The sequence below is a fragment of the Manis javanica genome, chromosome 5 (genome assembly GCF_040802235.1).
Source record: "Manis javanica isolate MJ-LG chromosome 5, MJ_LKY, whole genome shotgun sequence".
NCBI lineage: Eukaryota > Metazoa > Chordata > Mammalia > Pholidota > Manidae > Manis > Manis javanica.
Window position 1 is genome coordinate 91660561 of NC_133160.1, and position 22382 is coordinate 91682942.

Here is a 22382-nt window from a genome sequence, read left to right on the forward strand (position 1 = left end):
TCTCTGGTAATATTTTGGTTTACTTGTTTGTGGATTCTTTTTTCTTGTCATATCCCTCATTGTGCCTTTTCTTTTGTTTTTAAATCACTTTTTAAAAGCATTTTTAGGTTCACTACAAAACAGAAGAGAATTTATATATCTTAACCTCAATAAGTGAATATAACTACTCTATAAACCTGAGGACATTTGAAACTATATCTGGTTCTTTAATTTTTAAGTGAAATATAAATTGATTTCTTTTGAAAGGTAGTTTAAATACTTGCAGTATAAAAGGACATACCTAATTTTCTTATTAAAACTTGACTTACATCAAAATTTTAGCCTTGAACTTAATTTACAGAACTTTAAAAAGAGGATTTAGAAAGAATTACATTAATTCCACTGTTTAACTGTGACATGTAAAGATTGATTTTTTAAACCAACATTTAATTAGTATCATTAAATTTAGTTACGCTTTTTGAAATTTTAAAAGGATACTTAAAAAGAAGTAGTAGTTAAATTATTTAAAATGTTTTCCTTTCAAATTATAATTATAAAGCTTTAAAGATAACTGAAATAGGAATTACCGTGTTAGTGGAACCAGTATAATTTTATGTGGTGTAAATGCTTGTGCCGATGTCGTTTTAGTGTTACTGATATATTTTGAAGCACTTTTTTCTATTATATAGTGTTTAACAATGTTTAGCCTATAAATCTTTACATAGTTTTTATAAAAATGAATCTTCTTGTGGCCTTTGTCTTTAAGTAGCATTGAAATTAAAATTTTATCATTAGCCTTGGTATTCTAGATCCCATGTTTATTTCTTATATCTCTATGATCATAATTTCCTTTCTGAATTTTCAGTCTTGTCCTGAGCTGCATAAGACATACAGAGTAATTCAGTTGCTAAATATTAGTGCTACTTTAAGAAGTAGCTTATTTTAAATGTACAAGGTGCTTATGGAGCTTTCTAGTAGTTAAAAGTATGCATCTAAGTTATAAAATTGTATTCTGTATATAATGAGAAATTCAAGTGTGGCCTGTAGGGATTTTTTTATATTAGCAAATTGTGGTTAAATACAACTTGCTGTCTGTCCAGAAACATTAATTTTTAGTTGTTGCACAACAAATATCAACTTTGTTCACTTAAGGGTCTGGTGCTGGTTATTAATTTTGGTCAGGTAAATTAGGTTATGTTTACTTGGATTGAACAGCTATTGAATTTTGCAGCATTAAAAAAATTTTTTTTATTAAGGTATCATTGTTACACACTTTTACGAAGGTTTCACAAGAAAAACAATGTGGATACTACATTCACCCTTATTGTTGAGTCCCCCCACCACACCCATTGCAGTCTCTGTCCTGCTGCATTTTTAGATACAGTGTAATTTGTACAAATCATCACAGCTCTTCCCCTTTCTACTTCAGCTTCCAGTATTTGTTGTTGTTCAGGTGTTATTTTACATTAGTTGAAAAGAATATTAAAAAGTACATCTTTTGAACTAAAATTAGTATATGGGATCTCACAGGCTTCACATGAAAAAAATTTCTCCATTCAACCAATGGTTTAAACTTAAAAGGTTTGTATTTTGTTAAATTTCTATGTTGTTTTTCTACTTCAACTTTTAGTTTAGGGCAGAAAGGACGCCATCCTGATCCTTTATTACAGGTGAGGAAGACCACAAAATTCACAATTGTACTTTTCTCATGAGTGATGCCAGATTAGCTAGTATTACTTTACCATAGGTATGTATTTGAAAACTAACAGCCTAATCAATTGATTTAATTATTTATAGTCATTTTCAGTGTTTATACCATATTTTTCATTTCTTAAAAGGCAGATGGTGAGACTCTACTTGTTCTTATGTATTAATTAATTATATAATTTATGTATGGGAAGTTATTGGGGGAACTGCCTAGCTTTCTAAAAAGAGCTGGGGACTGTGGATACTAAAAGGAGTAAAGTAATGAAGTCTGTTTACATATCTTACTTGTATTAAATACTTTTCTCCTTAAGAGTTAGTCATTTCTATCCATAAAAGGGAGGCTTTTATTTATATTTACCTTTATTTCTGAGGTACTTGATCACACAGGCATTTAATATACTGTCTTGCATAATAATATAAACTCAGTATTATTAATAGTTGACATTTACTTGCCTTTTTTTCCTAGTGGGATTTTGTGTGCATTTTGAGGGTGGGTGAGGTGTTCCAATCATGCCTTTTTTTTTTAGTTTATTGGCAGTGATGTTCATTTGAAGCAAGGTGCTGAGCCCAAGCCTGTGGTGCAAAGCATAGTACATAATGTAGGATTATGCTGCCTGAAGAGAATACCTTGGTAGTATTTATGACTTTTTCAACTGTGGGCACTTTTGAGAATGAACAAGAGTTCTAGTAGTAGTTATTCTGAAACAACAAACAGGTAACAGTAGGACATAGAGTGTCCTTACCCATGAATCTTGACAGTCTTGGATTTAAAGGTAGAGTACAACAGTTAGGACATGGTAACTCCACAGTGCTTGTATTTGACAAGGAGAGAGAATAGTGTTTCACAGTGCTGTGAAGATGGAAAATAGTGAGAAAATATATAACATACTGGGATTACGTATATAAAAATATGTATCACATTGCTTGATAGCAGCTGCTTTGGTAAATGTTACCTGTGGAGTAAAAACTCACAGTTTGGCTGAAAAGTAAGGGTTGGTGTTAACCACTTTAGAAATCATAAAGCACAGTGCTTTTGTGTTCTTGCTTTGCTTACTCTTCTGCTTGTTATTTCATTTAATTGATGTCTGCAGTGCCTTCAGTTTACAGAAATGTTGGGGTAGAGACTTGCACAGATAATTGGAGCTGTCTTTGCCTTAATAGCATTTACATTTCTATTGAGGCCACAATTGGTCTTTGCAATTCAACTAAAAAAATAGTGAAGCAGGAAGGGGGAATACAAGGAAGTGCTACTGGAGATGAATTGTCAATAATATTGTTACCATTATTTGGTGCTGTGGTGTTGAACTTGTCCAGAATTACACAAATGTGAATGGCAGAGCTGGGGTTCCAACCTGGAACCAGAGTGTGTGATCCAAACCAGGGCAGCTCATACTCTGGTAGAAAACTATTTTGTTTTCATTTTGTTTTGTTTTGTTTTTAAATAATTTCCAACCTAAATGTTTTTGTAAAATGATAAAATAGGATAGATTTCATATTTTGGCTATTATAAATAATGCTGCCATAAATACTATTGCTCCTTTAAGCTACCAGTAGTCTTTTACTTAGTTATCCATGAATTTGCCTTTTTCAGTGCTTTTCATTCTATTTTGCAATTCCATCCTCCCATCTGGGATGTTTTTCTTCTAGCCTGAAGTCTTTCCTTTGGTGGTCTTCTTACTTTCGACCTCCTCCTGGTATGTGAGCATGTATTTGTGTATCATGTCTGTCTGAGTTTGTCTTTATTTCTCCTATTCTGAAGGATATTTTTCCTAGGTACTGAATTTTAGGTTGACGTTTTCTTTCAGAACTGTCTGTTGTCTTACGACTTCCATAGTTTCTGTTAAAGTTAGCTGTTATTATTTTTCCTGAAAAGTGTCCTTCGTCTAGCTTCTTGACTGCTTTTAACATAATCTCTTCATCTTTAGTTTTCACTGGTTGAGTCACATGTATTCCGGTGTAGTTTTGTTTATTTTTATACTACTTGGAGTTCTCTGAGTTTTTGAATATATGACTTGAGTTTTTGTGAGATCAGTAAATTTTGGTCATTATATCTATATTGCTTCTATCTCATTCTGTCTTCTCTTGTCCTTGAACTTTTTAACCATCTTCCATGTGTATCCTACTATTTTTCCTTCTCTCTGTGATTGTCTGAATATTTTCTATTAACCCGTCTTTGAGTTCACTGGCCCTACAATTCTGCTGCATTCTGTATGTTGTAACTCATTCAGTGAGCTCTTAATTTCAGTCATTGTGGTTGGCAGTTTCATGTCTGAGTCTTAAAAATGGATTTCAGTTCCCTTTTCAAATACTCCCATTGTTTTAATTCCTTCCCCCATCTTCGGTTTTGCCATAGTAATTGTAGCTATTAAGTCTTTGTTAACTCTATTATCTTGGTATGTCTGGATGTCTTTGTGTGGACAAGTTAATCTCTTGATAATTCATTTTAAAAAAGTTCTTTGCATGTAATTCAAAGTAAGTTCTAGTAATGTTTGCTAGTTATTGTAAGTAATATTTAAAAAGGCTCAAAATTATGTTACCTATTCATGTAGTTTGGTTCTTGGAGACAGTTGATTTATAGATTGATTACCTTTATCCTGTCACGGATTGTATTAGGATTTGTTAGGCAGATCTATTGCACCCGATTCCTAGGGCATGACCTTTCTAGGATTTAATCTGAAAGCTGAGAATTTTCATCCATCCGTTCTGACTGGTTCTGAATTCAGTCTTCCTGATCATGTTTATCTGAAGACATGGCTCTGCTAGCCACCCTGCCGAGTTGTACTCTGAACATTTAGGGGTCATCTAAGGACCTCTGAAGGATTTTTAGATAAGATTTTTGAGGCTCCGTCCTCTGCAGCCCACTTTTCTCTGATTCTCTCTCCCCCAAAGCCCACCTGCTTTGTCAGTCCCTAACTGATCCTTACTTTCTCTATCCATTGTGACTCCCTCTGTCCAGAGACCATCATTAATTTTAACATAGTGGGGTAAGGAATGTTAATTATCATCTAAACACTTAGATTGACTGTGGTGAGAATATGCCGGTAAAAATGGTGATTTTTAAGGTGTTGACTACTGTATATAAATTTAATGCCTTAACTACTTTGTGTAAATATTTAAATTGATTCAGTCAAGTAAACTAGCCACCAAGTTCCTATTTGATATACTACTGTGATCATTGGCATTATATGGTGAACAAAGTCAAGACATAGTCCCTGCTATGAGTGATTTTGTAGGTGAGTAAAAAGTAGTTTCTGAACATGTAATTGTTAAGAAAAATGAGTACTTGCCACCTATTTGCTCTGATCTTTTGGATCATACATTTCTGATTTATATAATCTTGTTAATGCAGTCTCTTGTTTGGCTGGTTCGGTCTAAATCTGATACCCAAACAATTGTTGCAGTGCCCTTTGTTTTCTTTCCTTTTTTAAAAAAATTTTTTAAACTTTTGTTTCAACTTAGGGTGCCTTTCCTTAGCATTCTGTTTTGTTGTCACCAGTTCATAATAGGGTGAAAAACTACGTGGAGTAGTAATGTGGAGAACACCTGTTATCCCCAGGATCGTTTGTTCTCTGACATTTTTAGATGACAGTGTTAAGTTCAGGCCAATGTCCAGCTTTTTGCTTAGGCCAACTGAAAATGACAGAAGTTGCTGAACTTTTACTATATGTCATAACAGTATGACATGCAGGCAGGGATCAACCTATATAGTATTGGTTTGATAATTTTATAAAGCTTTTTTTAATCATTATAATATAGTTACTATACTCTGCAAACTTTAGTTGGAACCCCTCCCTCCCTAGTGCCATACATAGTATTTAATAAAATGTTTAACACAGCTGATTTTCCCAACTTTATTGCACTGTCTAATATTCTTTCTGTTATTAAAATGTGTAAGTGGAAGATAAGTATATATAGTATTATCATTACTATATTTTCAAATTTGGGAAATTCTTATCTCTTAGTGAAGAGATGCTTAAATGGAAAGTCTGGTGCTTTTCTTAGAGGTTGGTCTATGGTCTGTTTTATGAGATGTGTCTGCTGTAATTCCTTCTTAAAAAGATAATATTGGCAATATTCAAGTTTATTTAGGGTATTGCTGTCATAGATGTGTTAAGAAATTTAAAGTAATGTTTTATTATTATTTTTCACTAGGAAACCACCCCTACTCCTAATCCTCCCCCATCTACAGAAGAAGAGAAAACAGAATCTAATCAGGAGGTTGCTAACCCACAACACTATATTAAACACCCTTTACAAAACAGGTAAGCTTTCTGACACTTAGATTTTTCTGACTTAGGCAGTAAGGTAAATGGTGGTGAATAGGACAGGTTTGGAGGGAAAGGTTAGATGAGACTAGTTTTAGATAAATTAGGTTGAGGATTCCATTTTCACTTGGATTACCCATGTCTAGCAGGTAGTTTTACGTATCTTAAGCTTACAAAGAAGTACCAGTTGAGAGATTGGTTTGAAATTCATTGGTAATTGGTGATTGGTGGTAATTGAAACCACAGTAGTAAATGAGTTCTCTTGAGAAGTGAACTTGACTAAAGACAGAGGTTTTATTTTAAAAAATCCAGCACATAGGGAATTTTTTGAGGAAGAAGCGTAGGAAGAGCCTCGACATATAAACTGTGTATAAACTAGGACAGAGTGGTGGTTATGGAAACCAAGAAAATTGTTTGTTTTAATTAAGGACAGATAGATCAATAGCATATGTGCCACAAAAAGGGCAAATACCCATTGTATTGAACAATAAAAATGTCTCAAATGACCACTGGATTGAACGATTAAAAGAAGTTCTTGCTAACATAGGAGAAAGTTTAGAGTATAGATGATAGAAAAGACTGGAGTAGTTGGAAGAGTGAATAGAAAGTATATAAATGTTAGAGCAAGAATAGGCAACTTGAAATTGAACTATGAAGTAGAAAGAGTGAGCTAGGGGATGTGGAGTCTGGAGGTTGGTTGGGTTATATTAAGATAAGTTAGAAGAGGAAAAGAGAGGTCAAGATGAATTAAGTTTTCACGGTTAACAATAGGGTAGTTAAGTAGTAGCTCATAACATGGCTTTTCTTCCTAGTATGCTTATGTTTTTGATTGTCTTTCTGGTTCATGTCATGAAAATTAACATGAATTCCTTGAGAGCTGATGTTAGAAAGAAAATGTCAGGAGGAAAGTAATTGGAACTAATTTCTGGGAATATTTAAGTATTTCAGTTCCTGTAATTTCCTGCTCTGCCAAGACCTTTTTACTATTTACTTTATTTATTATAGAAATTTTTTTTAAGGTATTATTGATATATACTCTTATGAAGGTTTCACATTAAAAAAAAAACAATGTGGTTACTACATGTACCCAGATTATCAAGTCCCCCTCCATACCCCAATGCAGTCACTGTCCATCAGCATAGTAAGATGACACAGATTTACTATTTGCCTTCTCTGTGCTACACTGTTTACCCTCTGACCCCTCACACCATTTGTACTAAACATAATGCCCCTCACTCCCCTTCCTCCTCTGGTACACCACCCCTTTGGTAACAGCTAGTTCCTTCTTGGAGTCTGTGAGTCTGCTCCTGTTTTGTTCCTTCAGTTTTGCTTTGTTGTTATACTCCACAAATGAGGGAAATCATTGGCACTTGTCTTTCTCTGCCTGGCTTATTTCACTGAGCATAATATCCTCTAGATCCATCCATGTTGTTGCAAATAATAGGATTTGTTTCTTTCTTATGGCTAAATAATATTCCATTGTGTATATGTACTACATCTTTATCCATTCATCTACTGATGGACACTTAGGTTGCTTCCGTATTTTGGCTATTGTAAATAGTGCTGCAATAAACATAGGGGTGCATATGTCTTTTTGAATCTGAGAACTTGTATTTGGGTAAATTCCAAGGAGTGGGATTCCCGAGTCAAATGGTATTTCTATTTTGAGTTTTTTGAGGAACCTCCATATTGTTTTCCACAGTGGTTGAACTAGCTAACATTCCCACCAGCAGTGTTAGGAGGGTTCCTCTTTCTCTGCACCCTCGCCAGCATTTGTTGTTAGTTTTTTCGATGCTGGCCATCCTTACTGGTTGAGGTGATATCTCATTGTTGTTTTAATTTGCATTTCCCTGATAACTAGTGATGTGGAGCATCTTTTCATGTGTCTGTTGGCTATCTGAATTTTTTCTTTGGAGAAGTGTCTGTTCATATCCTCCACCCATTTTTTAATCGGGTTCTTTGCTTTTTGGGTGTTGAGGCGTGTGATTTCTCTGTGTATTTTGAATGTTAACCCCTTGTCGGATGTGTCATTTACAAATATATTCTCCCGTACTATAGGATGCCTTTTTGTTCTGTTGATGGTGTCCCTTGCTGTACAGAAGCCTTTTAGTTTGATGTAGTCCCATGTGTTCATTTTTGCTTTTGTTTCCCTTGCTCGAGAAGATGGGTTCAGGAAAAAGTTGCTCATGTTTATATTCAGGAGATTTTTGCCTATGTTGTCTTCTTAGAGGTTTATGTTTTCATGACTTACATTCAGGTCTTTGATCCATTTCAAGCTTACTTTTGTGTATGGGGTTAAAACAATAACCCAGTTTCATTCTTTTGCATGTAGCTGTCCAGTTTTGCCAACACCAGCTGTTGAAGAAACTGTAATTTCGCTGTTGTATGTCTGTGGCTCCTTTATCGTATATTAATTGACCATATATGCTTGGGTTTATATCTGGGCTCTTGAGTCTGTTCCATTAGTGTATGGTTCTGTTCTTAATTCCAGTACCAAATTGTCTTGATTACTGTGGCTTTGTAGTAGAGTTCGAAGTCAGGGAGCATAATCCCCCCAGCTTTATTCTTCCTTCTTAGGATTACTTTGGCTATTCGGGCTCTTTTGTGGTTCCGTATGAATTTTAGAATTATTTTTTCTAGTTCATTGAAGAATGCTGTTGATATTTTGATAGGGATTGCATTGAATCTGTAAATTGCTTTAGGCAGGATGGCCATTTTGACAATATTAATTCTTCCCATCCATGAGCATGAGATGTATTTCCATTTATTGGTATCTTCTTTAATTTCTCTCATAAGTGTCTTATAGTTTTCAGAGTATAGGTCTTTGACTTCCTTGGTTAGTTATTCCTAGGTATTTTATTCTTTTTGATGCAGTTGTGAATGGAATTGTTTTCCTCATTTCTCTTTCTGCTAGTTCATTGTTAGTGTATAGGAATGCAACAGATTTCTGTGTTAATTTTGTATCCTGCAACTTTGCTGAATTCAGATATTACACCTAGTATATTTGGAGTGGATTCTTTAGGGTTTTTTTATTTACAATATCATGTCAGTGTGCAAATGAGTTCAGTTTAACTTCTTCCTTACCAGTCTGGATGCCTTTTATTTCTTTGCGTTGTCCGGTTGCGATGGCTAGGATCTCCAGTACTGTGTTGAATAAAAGTGGGGTGAGTGGGCATCCTTGTCTTGTTCCCTATCTTAGAGGAAAAGCTTTCAGCTTCTTGTTGTTATGTATAATGTTGGCTGTGGGTTTGTCATGTATGGCCTTTATTATGTTGAGGTACTTGCCCTCTATACCCATTTTGTTGAGAGAGTTTTTATCATGAATGGATGTTGAATTTTGTCAAATGCTTTTTCAGCATCTATGAAGATGATCATGTTTTTGTCCTTCTTTTTGTTGATGTGGTGGATGATGTTGATGGACTTTCAAATGTTGTACCATCCTTGCATCCCTGGAATAAATCCAATTCCCCTGGAATAAATCCATCATAAATCCATGATGGATGATCTTTTTGATGTATTTTTGAATTCTGTTTGCTAATATTTTATTGAGTATTTCTGCATCTATGTTCATCAGGGATATTGGTCTGTAAATTTCTTTCTTTTTTTGTGGTGTCTTTGCCTGGTTTTGGTAACTGTTTACTTTAGCGATCTCACCTATTTATGACCCATAACATTCCTCCTTTTGTTGCACTTTCCACACACTGTGTTATTTACAAATTGAAAGTTTGTGGCAATCCAGCAAGTTTACTGGAGCCATTTTTCCAATAGCGTTTGCTCATTAGTGTTTTATGAGCAGTGAACTAATTCATTTTGCTAATTCTCACAACATTTCAAACTTCTTTGATATTGTTACATGTTTACGTCTGTGATCAGTGATTGTTGATGATTTGGGGCACCACAAATCATGCCCATATAAAGACCTTGAACTTGATAAATGTTGTGTGTGTTCTAACTGCTCTGCCTTCTGGCTATTCTCCCATCTCTCTTCTTCTCCTTGGGCCTGCCTGTTTCCTGACACAACAATATTGAAATTAGGCCAAGTAATAACCCAAAATGGCTTCTAAGAATTCAAGTGGAAGGAAGAGTTGCACATCTCTCACTTTGTTAAAAGCTGAGATACACCTAAATCTAGGCCTCTTGTGCCAGTGAGCCAAGTTATGCATATAAAGAGAAAGTTCTTGAAGGAAATTAAAAGTGCTTCTCCCGTGAACACATGAATGATAAAATGAAACAGCCTTATGGTTGATGCAGAGGAAGTTTTAGTGGTCTGGATAGACAGTCAAAGCAGCCATGACATTTCCTTATTTCTAGCCTAATGCAATGCAAGTCTGTAACTAATTCCATGAAGGCTGAGAGAGGTGAAGAAGCTGCAGAAGAAAAGTTTGAAGCTAATTCCATAACATAAAAGTGAAAGGTGAAGCAGCAAATGCTGATGTAGAAGCTACAGCAAGTTACCTGGAAGATCTAGCCAAGATCATTAATGAAGGTGACTACAATAAACACCAGATAGATGAAACAGCGTTCTTATTTGAAGAAGATGCCATCTTGGACTATCATAGCGAAAGTGGAGAACTCAGTGCTTGTCTTCAGAGCATCAAAGGACAGGCTGACTCTCTTGTTAGGAGCTAATGCAGTTGGGGACTTCAAGTTGAAGCCTCTGCTCATTTGCCATTCAGAAAATCCTAGGGCCTTTAAGAATTTTGCTTAATCTGCCCTACCTGTGCTTTATAAGTGGGACAACAAAGCCTGAATACAGTACATCTGTTTACAACATGGTTTACTGAATATTTTAAGCCTGCTGTTGAGACCTTGTCAGAAAAAGATTCCTTTCAAAATGTGACTGCTCACTGACAACACAACTGGTCACCCAAGAGGTCTGATGGAGATGGACAATGAGATTGTTGTTTTCATGCCTGATAACATCCATTCTGCAGCCTATGGATGAATGAGTCTTTTTGACTTTTAAGTCTTATTATTTAAAAAATACATTTTGTGAGGCTCTAGCTGTCATGGATAGTGATTCCTCTGATGGATGTGGGTAGAGTTAATCGAAAACCTTTGGGAAAGAATTTACCATTCTAGATGCCATTAATGACATTTTTGATTCATGGGAAGAGTTCAAGATACCAATATTCACAGGAGTTTTGGAGAAGTTGATTCCAACCCTCATGGATGACTTTGATGGGTTCAAACTTGAGTGGAGGAAGTAACTGCAGATGTGATACAAACAGCAAGAGAACTAGAATTAGAACTGGAGTGTGAAGATGTTACTGAATGGCTGCATCTCATGGCAAAACTTGAACAGATAAGAAGTTGCTTCTTATGGATGAGCAAAGAAGGTGGTTCTTTGGGATGGCATCTACTCCTGGTGAAGATTGTTGAAATGACAACAAAGGGTTTAGAATATGACAAACTTAGTTGATAAAGCAGTGGCAGCATTTGAGAGGGTTGAGTCCAGCGTTAAATGAAGTTCTACTGTGGGTAAAATGTTATTAAATAGTATCACATACTATAGAGAAAACAGTCAAAAAGGAAGAGTTGATTGATGTAGCAAACTTCAATGATGTCTTATTTTAAGGAATTGCCACAGCCACCCTTACATTTAGCAGCCATTATCCTAATCAATCAGCAGACATCAACATGGTGGCAAGGCCCTCCACCAGTTAAAAGATTGTTACCTCCTGAAAGCTCCACTGAAGTTAGCATATTTAGCAATAAAGTATTTTTTTATTAGTTAATTAACTTATTAAGGTTCATTGATACACACTCTTAATGAAGGTTTCACATGGAAAACAATGTGGTTACTACATTCACCCATATTATCAAGTCCCTCCTCATGCCCCATTGAAGTCAACGTCCATCAGCATAGCAAGATGCCACAGAGTCACTACTTGTCTTCTCTCTGCTTCACTGTCTTCCCTGTGAACTCCCCCCAACACCATGTGTACCAATTATAATAACCCTCCATCCCCTTTTTCCACCCCAACCATCATTCCCTATCCCTTTCTTTTCCCTCCCCTTTAGTAACCGCTAGTCCCTTCTTGGAGTCTGTGAGTCTGCTGCTGTTTTGTTCCTTCAGTTTTTCTTTGTTGTTACACTCCACAAATGGGGGAAATCATTTGGTACTTGTCTTTCTCCTCCTGGCTTATTTCACTGAGCATAATGCCCTCTAGTTCCATCCATGTTGTTGTAAATGGTAGGATTTGTTTTCTTTTTATGGCTGAATAATATTCCATTGTGTATATGTACCACATCTTCTTTTTATCTTTTCATCTGTTGATGGGCACATAAGTTGCTTCCATATCTTGGCTATTGTAAATAGTGCTGCAATAAACATAGGCATGCATATGTCTTTTTGAATCTGAGATCTTGTTTCCTTTGGGTAAATTTCTAGAAGTGAAATTCCTGGGTCAAATGGTATTTCTATTTTGAGTTTTTTGAGGAACCTCCATATTGCTTTCCACAATGGTTGAACTAATTTATATTCCCACCAGCAGTGTAGGAGGGTTCCCCTTTCTCCACATCCTTGCCAGCATTTGTTGTTCCTTGTCTTTTGGATGTTGGCCATCCTAACTGGTGTAAGGTGATATCTCATTGTGGTTTTAATTTCCATTTCCCTGATGATTAGCGATGTGGAGCATCTTTTCATGTGCCTGTTGGCCATTTGAATTTCTTCTTTGGAAATGTGTCTGTTCATGTCCTCTGCCCATTTTTTAATCGGGTTATTTGCTTTTTGGGTGTTGTGGCATGTGAGTTCTTTATATTTTGGATGTTAACCCTTTGTCAGATATGTCATTTACAAATGTGTTCTCCCATACTGTAGGATGCCTTTTTGTTCTACTGATGGTGTCCTTTGCCGTACAGAAGCTTTTTAGTTTGATGTAGTCCCATGTGTTCATTTTGCTTTTGTTTCCCTTGCCTGAAGAGATGCATTCAGGAAAAAGTTGCTCGTGTTTATATTCAAGAGATTTTTGCCTATGTATTCTTCTAAAAGTTTCATGGTTTCATGACTTATATTGAAGTCTTTGATCCATTTCAAGTATACTTTTGTCTGTGGAGTAAGACAATAATCCAGTTTCATTCTCTTATGTGTAGCTGTCCAGTTTTGCCAACACCAGTTGTTGAAGAGACTGTGATTTCCCCATTGTATATCCATGGCTTTTTTATCATATATTAATTGACCATATATACTTGGGTTTGTATCTGGGCTCTCTAGTCTGTTCCATTGATCTGTTTTTGTGCCAGTACCAAACTGTCTTGATTATTGTGGCTTTGTAGTAGAGCTTGGAAGTCAGGGAGCATAATGCTCCCAGCCTTATTCTTCCTTCTCAGGATTACTTTGGCTGTTCAGGGTCTTTTGTGGTTCCATATGAATTTTTGGACTATTTGCTCTAGTTCATTGAAGAATGCTGTAGGTTTTTACATAGGGATTGCATTGAATCTGTAGATTGCTTTAGGCAGGATGGCCATTTTGACAATATTAATTCTTCCTAGCCAAGAGCATGGGATGAATTTTCATTTATTAGTATCCTCTTTAATTTCTTTTAAGAGTGTCCCATAGTTTTCAGGGTATAGGTCTTTCACTTCCTTGGTTAGGTTTATTCGTAGGTATTTTATTCTTTTTGATGCAGTTGTGAATGGAATTGTTTTCCTGATTTCTCTTTCTGGTAGTCCATTGCTAGTATATAGGAATGCAACAGATACCTGAGTATTGATTTTGTATCCTGCAACTTTGCTGAATTCATTCATTAGTTCTGGTAGTTTTGGGATGGATTCTGCATGGTTTTTTATGTACAGTATCATGTCATCTGCAAACAGTGACAGTTTAACTTCTTCCTTACCAATCTGGATGTGTTTTATTTCTTTGTGTTGTTTGAACAATGAAGTATTTTAAATTATAGTATATACCTTGTTTTTTTAGGCATATTGCTATTACACACTCAATAGACTACAATATATTATAAAAATTTACATGTAGTGGGAAACCAAAAAATTAATTTGACTTGCTTTATTATGATAATTGTTTTATTGCGGTGGTCTGGAACTGAATCCAAAGTATCTCCATGATAGCCTGCAGTTTCATTTATCTAAAAAACATATATTCCCTTTATGGCGTGAATATTTTTTATGATTTCTTCATTATCATTGTAGGCCAGGCATGGTAGTCCAAAAATGTTTAATGTAGTTTTTTCATAGGAGACCCTGTGGTTCAGCATATCCTCTACTGGAATAAATCACTTCTCTAGATAGCAGGGATTGTCAGTTAGTGAGTGAGATATCAAAGGTCAAATAGTACATGAAGGGTAAGATCCTCTGGAAAACATTACACCCAGAGGTATTAAGTTAAACAGTTGATTGATGGCTATTTCATGTAGTTCAGCTAACAGTGCCAAAGCCCTTAAAGTTTATTTTTTTAATCTTTATAGTGGTATCTTATTAAAAGCTACCTCTCCCTGTATGCTTTCTGCTGTGCACATAGTTCTTAGTGTTGCTGTTATTGTGGGGAGAATTAAGGCATTCATCTCTCACAGCTTCAGTGAAATACGAGAAGAGATTCCTGTAAAGTGTTATTATTAAACAAACTGATTAAATCCTAAAATGAAATCTCTGAGGATTTCAGTTTCTCTAAGTTCTGTTTCTTGTGTAAAATGGTAAAATCATTTGGAGAAATACTAAAATGCTTTACAGTTCAGATTTTAATAGTTCCATCATTTAGTTTTCATAAATGTCACGGAATTCATTATGCTTTCTTAAAAAAGAATCTGTAGTAATCATAGGAAAGATTAAGTCGGTCGGGTACAAATATATAAAGGAAGTTCTCTGCTTTCCTCAGATATCCTCTTCCTCGTTTTACTTTTCTCCACTGCCTCAGGTAGTTAATATTAAATTTGGTTTGCATTAAAAACTTTATTGTGCAAATATATCCTATTTTCATATAGACGGCCATACTATTAACTTTTTGTATGTGCAGATTTTGCCTCCTCATTTTAAACTACTGCCTTATATTAAATATATAGTCATGAGACTGTATATATTTGGACTACTTTACATTAATAGGTTTATAGATTTTTGTTTTCTATTTACAGTGTTATAGTATATACATCCCTATATGTTTTTATACACTTGTATGAATGTATTTATAGGGTAAAATTTCAGATTTCCTACATTGAAGACTGTCCTTTAACAGGCTTTGTATGTACTGTCAATTTATACCTCTTTGTTAGCTTAGACTCTTAAATAGTTCTGCGTTTCTGGTTTCTACATTTTGCCAGCTGGTATCATCAATCTGTTTAATTACTGACAACTTGATTGGTCCTAGTCTGATTTCCATAAACAATGTCTTTTAATTTGCATTTTTTAAATTGAATTTCCAAAACAGTTTCCTTACTGTGTTGATCGTTCATGTTTTTAATCTGTGGGTAGTCTGGTATTTTTGCCCATTTTTTTTCCTTCAAGTTTCCTTTTCAGGTTTATCCACACATTTTATAGTAGGGATGCTAACCCATCCAAGAGGGGGATTGCAAAAGACAAATCATCTGTCTTTTAACATTGTCAATGGAATGTTAGGTTTTTTAAGAAGTTTTGATTTTTCATGTAGTCAGCTATCACCTTTCCTCCATTGCTTCTTAATTTCATATCTTAAGAAACTTTGTGCATATTGTTATTCTATTTAATAGCTGCAGTTAATCTCTTCTATGGATGTATATTTTATTTAAATAAGCAGTTTTCAAACTTTTTGGTGTCACGACCCCCTTATACTCTTAAAAATTGAGGACTCCACAGAGCTTTGCTTATGTATGTACATTTTTATCTGTTTCCATTTACTATATTAGAAAATAAACCTGAGAATGTGAAATTATATATTACTTTAAAAAAACTCACTGAATGTTGATATGCATATTTTTATGAAAAATATTAAAAATAAATACATGTGTGAAGAATAGGATTTTTGCATTTTTTAAGTCTTAAGTGCTTGACTTAACAGAAAGCAGCTCTATTTTCATAGCTGCTTCTGTATTAGTCTGGAGATAAGTTGTTCCAGAGAAAGTATAAGAAGAAAATATGACTTCATACTGGTATGTGGTCAGAAAAAGAATTTTTAATAACCTTTTGAAATAATTATATTCTTCTTTGATAGTAGGTTTTTCTTTTTTGCAGTGTGTAATCTGAAAACATATCCAAGAACTTTTCCTAGTATGTTCCACTGAAATCCATTGGTCTCTCTTGCTTTTGGAGTGGACCTTTTATGCATGCTTGTGCAGCATCACTGGTCATTTGGAAAATATACTGGTTCAGTGAGTTGTTCAGAGCTTGGAGATACTGACATTTTTTATATAGTATCAAAACAAGGACATTCATTAATATCACTTTTAGGCTCATAAGAATTGTCTTTATTAGTAAGTTGTCAAGCTCACAGAAGGAGAAATTGTAGAAAAAATTCTGATATTTCTCCTGAAAGCTCAAATTTTAATCAAAGGTTCATTCTGCTTATTTTCCAAGAACTAACCATGCCTTTTCAGCCATGGTTAAAGGTGGTGTTCCATGAAAAATGGGCATAGTTGACATCATAGTTTAATTGCCCATTATATTTCACAGAAGTGTTTTTGTGTGCGTGTGTGCAATATGAGAAAGGCATGTACATAGATTTGAAATGTAATAAAACCAATCATTTTTGCTGCTTCATCAATGACATTCTTAAAATGACATTATACTGTGAGTGTTAGTGATAGTAAAGGATGTAGTGACTACTAGTATAATTTGGCGCCAATGTATGGCACCAGCAGATTTACTCACCATTGCTTTTGCACCATTAGTACAAATGTCATTGCAGTAAAAAATAAAATGCCTTAGCATTATTATGAAAATAGTTTCTAGCCATCACAGCTCTGAAAGTATCTAGGGGTCTACAACCATACTTTGATAACTTCAATTTAAATAATCTGTTGTTGATAGGCACTTCTGATGTTTCCATGTTTCCCAAATTAAGAACATACCTGTACAGACATTTTTGCTTAGTCATCTAGCTATTTTCATAGATTAAATCTTTGTATGTTTAATGACTGAATGAATTAAAAAGAGAAAAAGGCTAATTTTATTCTTATTTCTAAGTTGAGGTATAACTGACATTAACATACTAGTTTTAGGTGTACAACATGATTTGACATTTGTATGTATTGTGAAATGATAACCACAATAAGTCTAAGTAACATGTATCACCATACATAGTTAGAAATTTTTTTTCTTGTGATGAGAATTTTTATTGCTGTCTTCTTAGCAACTTTTAAATATAAAATACAGTATTATTAGTTGTAGTCACTCTGTTGTATATTACATCCCCATGACTAGCTTATTTTACAGCTGGGAGTTTGCACCTTTGACCCCCCCCTAAATGCAATTTGCCCACCCCCAAATTGTGGCAAACACCAATCTGTTCTCTGTGTCTGTGAGCTTGAGGTTTTCTGTCTTTTTTTTGAATATTCTGCATACAAGAGATAATACAGTATTTGTCTTTCTCTGACTTGAGCGTGTCAAAGTCCATCCTTATTGTTGCAAATAGCAAGATTTCCTTCATTTTTGTGGCTGAATAATACTTCATTGTGTATATAATATCACCATTTCTTACCCTTTCATCCACTGATGACCTTTAGGTTGTTTCCATATCTTGGCTATTGTATATAGTGTTGCAGTGAGCATGGAATGCATATGTCTTTATGAGGTGATATTTTTGTTTTCTTTGGATAAATACCCAGAAATGGAATTGCTGGATCACATGGTAGTTCTGTTTGTAATATTCTGAGGAAATAAATTTATATATATATATATATATATATATATATATAAATTTTTTTTATTAAGGTATCATTGATAAACACTTTTATGAAGGTTCCACAAGAAAAACGATGTGGTTATTACCTTCACCCTTATTATCAAGTCCCCCCCATACCCCACTGCAGTCACTGTCCATCAGTGTAGTAAGATGTCAGAGTCCCTAATTGTCTTCTCTGAGGAAATAATTTTAGAAGTCCAGAGTACAGTACTTGACCATATGTGTGTGTTCAGTAGTTTTTATGCCTTTGCTTTTTTGTGTTTTTTTCTCTTGGGAGTGAGTTAGGCAATACAAATTATCAAATAGATGTAATGCATCTCATTTTAATGTCTGAGACTATCAAGTATTAATCATAGTTATGGAATACATGTCAATTTGGAAACCTGTATTGAGACAACATTTTTATTAATCAGGAAACAAAATTTCCTTTTAGTTACCTTAGGCATAGTAATTCAGACAATATAATGATACTAAAGATGAATCATCTTGGGATAATATTTAAATGTAACTTTCATGTAACATGAGTTTACGTTGAAGATAGTAGAGTAAAACTTCTTTTGACAGAGGTATATATATATAGACAGATATATAAACATGCATCATTTCTGAACATACCTTTTGTAGCATTGTACAGTTAATCTCTTATTTCCTCATTTCTGCGTTTATACAGAATTTCATTTAATAGTTTCCCACTTCATACTACTCTGATTTTTCCCTCTTGGCTAATGCCTTTTTGTTTCTCTGAAATTTCAGCTTTCTTGTTCCCTACTTTCCTTTGTAAGTGCTTTTGCTCTGTTTTCCTAAGGTAAACTGCTTGATTATCTCTGCTATAGCCCTTACTTAGCACACTGCAGTTGTCCTTATGACATTTCTGTGAATTCCTCTGTGGGATGAGCCTCGGTCTCAAAGTACAGCAGAGGATTTGTTATGTTGTAGTAGGTGCAAAATACATTCTTCTATTTGTGACTGTAGTAACATCTACCATTAAATTTTTTTACATTTATTGGAAAATACACATAACATAAAATTTACCGTATTCATTTTTTAATATAGTACAGTTCAGTAGTGTAAGTACATTCACATTGTTATGCAATAAATCCCCAGAATTCTTTTCATCTTGCAGAACTAAAATTCTGCTTATTAAACAATTTGCTGTTCCCCCTCCCTCTAGCAGCCACCATTGTACTTTCTGTCTCTGTTATTTGGTTACTCTAGTTACCTCACGCATGTGGAATCATATGGTATTTGTCTTTTCTGACTGTCACTTCACATAATGTTTTCAGGGTTCATCCATGTTGAAGCAGCTGTCAGAATTTCCTTCCTTTTAAAGTCTGATTATTATTTCATTGTATGTGTATACCACATTCTGTTGATCCATTCATCTGTCAGTGGACACATGGGTTTCCTCTCCCTTTTGGCTATTGTGAGTAATGCTAAGACCATGGATGCAAAACTATCATTTTTTTGATACGTACTTTTTACTTTTAGATGGGCACTCTGGTTTTTTAAAAATGATAAAAGCAAAACTTGGCAAGCAAACCTTCGGCTGATCTCTAAGTTTGACACTGTTGAAGACTTTTGGGCGTAAGTAACCATTTTAGGATGTTCGTTTTATTAATTGTGCAATTTTCATTTTAAGTCACATTCACAAAATGAGGATAAACTGAACAGTTAATAAAACATCTACAGAACTACCTTTTCATTTGTCCCATCTCCTCACAACTGTTTGAATTGGTGGTTGGTTATTCCTCACCAGTACTGGAAAGCTTCAGTCTTGTTACCCTTTAACCCTGCATATTCTCTATTCTTTTGTCTTGCAAGATTCTTTGCTTGTGAGCCCTTTATTGTTCCTGGAACTTTTGGGAACTTGTTGGAACTTGTCCCCTTTCTTGGTTGCCTAGATACATTTGCGCCATACTTGGGTATTCCGGAGTTTTGTTAGGTCTCCATTTCTGCTCTTTTCAGTGTAATGCCTGGGATTTCCTGTCATAAGAATTCTGAGATTTCAAAGACTGAAGTGCTTAAAAATTCAGGGTTTGTCCAAGAATGACAGTACCTTCAATGGTAGTTTATTAATTTCATTATATTTTGTGTTATACTTCAAAAGAGTAGTTGAAATGTCTTTGAGATTTTGTTTCAGATTTAGCAAAAAGTTAAGATCTAGGGGGCATAAACCTTTTCATGACCTAGAAATAAATTTAAAATTAAAATTGTAAATTGTCAATAAGTTTTGAAATACTGACTCTCTGAAAACAAAATTAATTTACTCTCAAATAATTTTACTTGGAAAATGTTTTTGTAGAAACTATTTGAGAACATGAAAGAAAAGTTACATAGCATTTAAGTAAATAATCTTATTTGTACATACATACCTCTGTGTATTTTTGTATCTGTGTGTATTGAATCAGTGATACAACTCTTGTGCTTTAGTGTAACCCCCATTATTCTGCCCACACTAAAGAACACATTGTAATAAAAAATTCCTATGTGCACACTTCCTCCAGGACAAAAACAATATGCTACATATTTCCAGTACTTTGCTCATAATAGGAGTTTAGTATGCATTTAAATCACTAAATAAAACAGAACATAGAATCATTAGAGAAAACTATAAATTGTTAACTAACCACTTCAGGAGCAGTAACTTTTTATTGAAATATTTATTGACCTTTTTTTGTTTAAGTAACAGAACTACATGTAAGTCCCACTAATCATAGGTCTAGTTGTCTAGTTAAACTTGAATTTTTCTGTTTTCCCCTTCATCCATACATGAAGTGTTTTTCTTCTCTAATTGTATTTATTCAAGAAGTCTCTAAAATGTAGTCTCCAGTCTTCGATGGAGGAGCAGGAACAAGAGTCTTAAAACAGTTCCCTCACTGAATCAGATTTGCATTTATCTAGTTTGTTTGGCTCTAACCAGTTTACATAGTTGTGTTTCTAAGAAGGTGTCTAGAACATGACTCCATCCTTTAGTTGTATATAAGCAGTGTCATTGCATAGTGGCTTTTTTTTTTTTTCTTCTGCCTTTTCATGGCAATAGAGGTAATCATAGGCAGTGCATAGTGGCTTTTTACACCATAATTTAGAGATAAGGAATTCAGCTTTTTATACGTATCTAAGTCACTTTTTAATTTCTCACTTTTTGATGGTTTAATGGTAAACAACTATTGAGTCCTTCTGGATTTATCCAATTTGTGTGTAGCATCTGTTTAAATGTGTCATTACAAATTCTTAATACTATAAACTTAACTACTAAGAGACCTCAGAGCACCATGAAGGGAAAAAGAGACAATGAAAAACAAATGTTGGTCTTTTCTACCTCAAATGCCATTAAAGAGGGTCACTTCCACTGTATCCATTAATTTTATGAAAGTGGTGGTACTAATTCTATAGTTACTGTTTATATCTATGTCTCCTTTGTTGCCTAGTAGAAGCTGTCCACTTGGGAAGAGTGACCATAAGGTAGAGTAATTCAACAAGCCTTATTTGGCCTTGGGCTGTCTTACCCAAATTGGATTTGTATGTAATCAAAGGATGCCAGATTCTTTTTTCTTAAAATTCTGCTTGAAATATTCCTATATTGAGTTAAAATAGCACCAAGAGATTCTGACTAAGGATAATAGCATCTTCCATGGTCTGTAGACATAAAACTAAGATACAGTTTTTGCATCTAATACTGGAGATAGGCAAAGCATTCTTATTCTGTTGCCAATTTTATAACAGTTTTGCTCAAAGAGACTTCAGGAGATCAAATTATTTAGTCTTTTCACTTTAGGCTAGTGAATGTCTAAGTCATCCACAGTGTTATTTTGTTGAATTGATATGTGAGAAATAGTTTAAAAATACAGATTCTAGGGTTCTATCCCACATTTAAGGCATTAAAATCCCAAGGAGTAGGGCCTGGAACTATTTTAAAAGCTTCTCAAGTTATTATGAAGACTAGTAGCAGTGTGTAGGTTTAGAAACCATTTGGTGGTTCTACTCTTGGATTCCTTCAGGGATAATAATGTTGGCTTATTTTTAAGTCATGCATTCCTGATGGTCAGGAAGTTTGTGTTGCTTTCCATTGTTTTTGTGTGTTTAAAACTGCTCATTAGCCTCAAATTCTTTGGTCTACTTAAGCCAACCTCACACCTATAATTTTTTTCTTATATTTACACCTATGTAAGCATTGAATGAACTCATACATCAAGATACATTTTTGTGAGAATGAAATCATCACAAATGTTTTCTTGAATATGAGCATGTTGATTCTTCAACTGACCATTATTAAGATTTATGTGGTCCATTTCAGAAATTGACTCCATAGAAAAACAAAGAAACATGAACTTTTATCTTGTTTTATTTTTATATTTTCTAAATGTATATGTGAACACTAAACTCTGCATTACATAGTCTATGTTTATAATTGCCTTTTCTTTTACCTAGTCTGTACAACCATATCCAGTTGTCTAGTAATTTAATGCCTGGCTGTGACTACTCACTTTTTAAGGTATGCTTAATTGGTGATTTCATGTATTTATTACATAACTGGACCATTCAGATACTCATTTAGAAACCTTGCCACAAACTTAGGAGTAATTAATACTCTGATGCTTGGAGAA

At 34.5% G+C, this 22382-nt stretch overlaps 1 protein-coding gene across 4 annotated transcripts in view; it reads left to right on the plus strand.

Moving 5' to 3' along the window:
• Window positions 1–22382, plus strand: part of EIF4E (eukaryotic translation initiation factor 4E) — a 38893-nt gene that overhangs the window by 10612 nt on the left and 5899 nt on the right. For 3 of the 4 annotated variants that reach the window (XM_017678679.3, XM_073237268.1, XM_073237266.1), the window contains exons 2-4: window positions 5839–5948; window positions 19267–19362; window positions 22207–22270. In XM_017678679.3, the coding sequence (XP_017534168.1) occupies window positions 5839–5948; window positions 19267–19362; window positions 22207–22270 (270 nt within the window). The remainder of the gene's footprint in view (window positions 1–5838; window positions 5949–19266; window positions 19363–22206; window positions 22271–22382) is intronic. The other variant, XM_017678681.3, reaches the window with a different exon arrangement.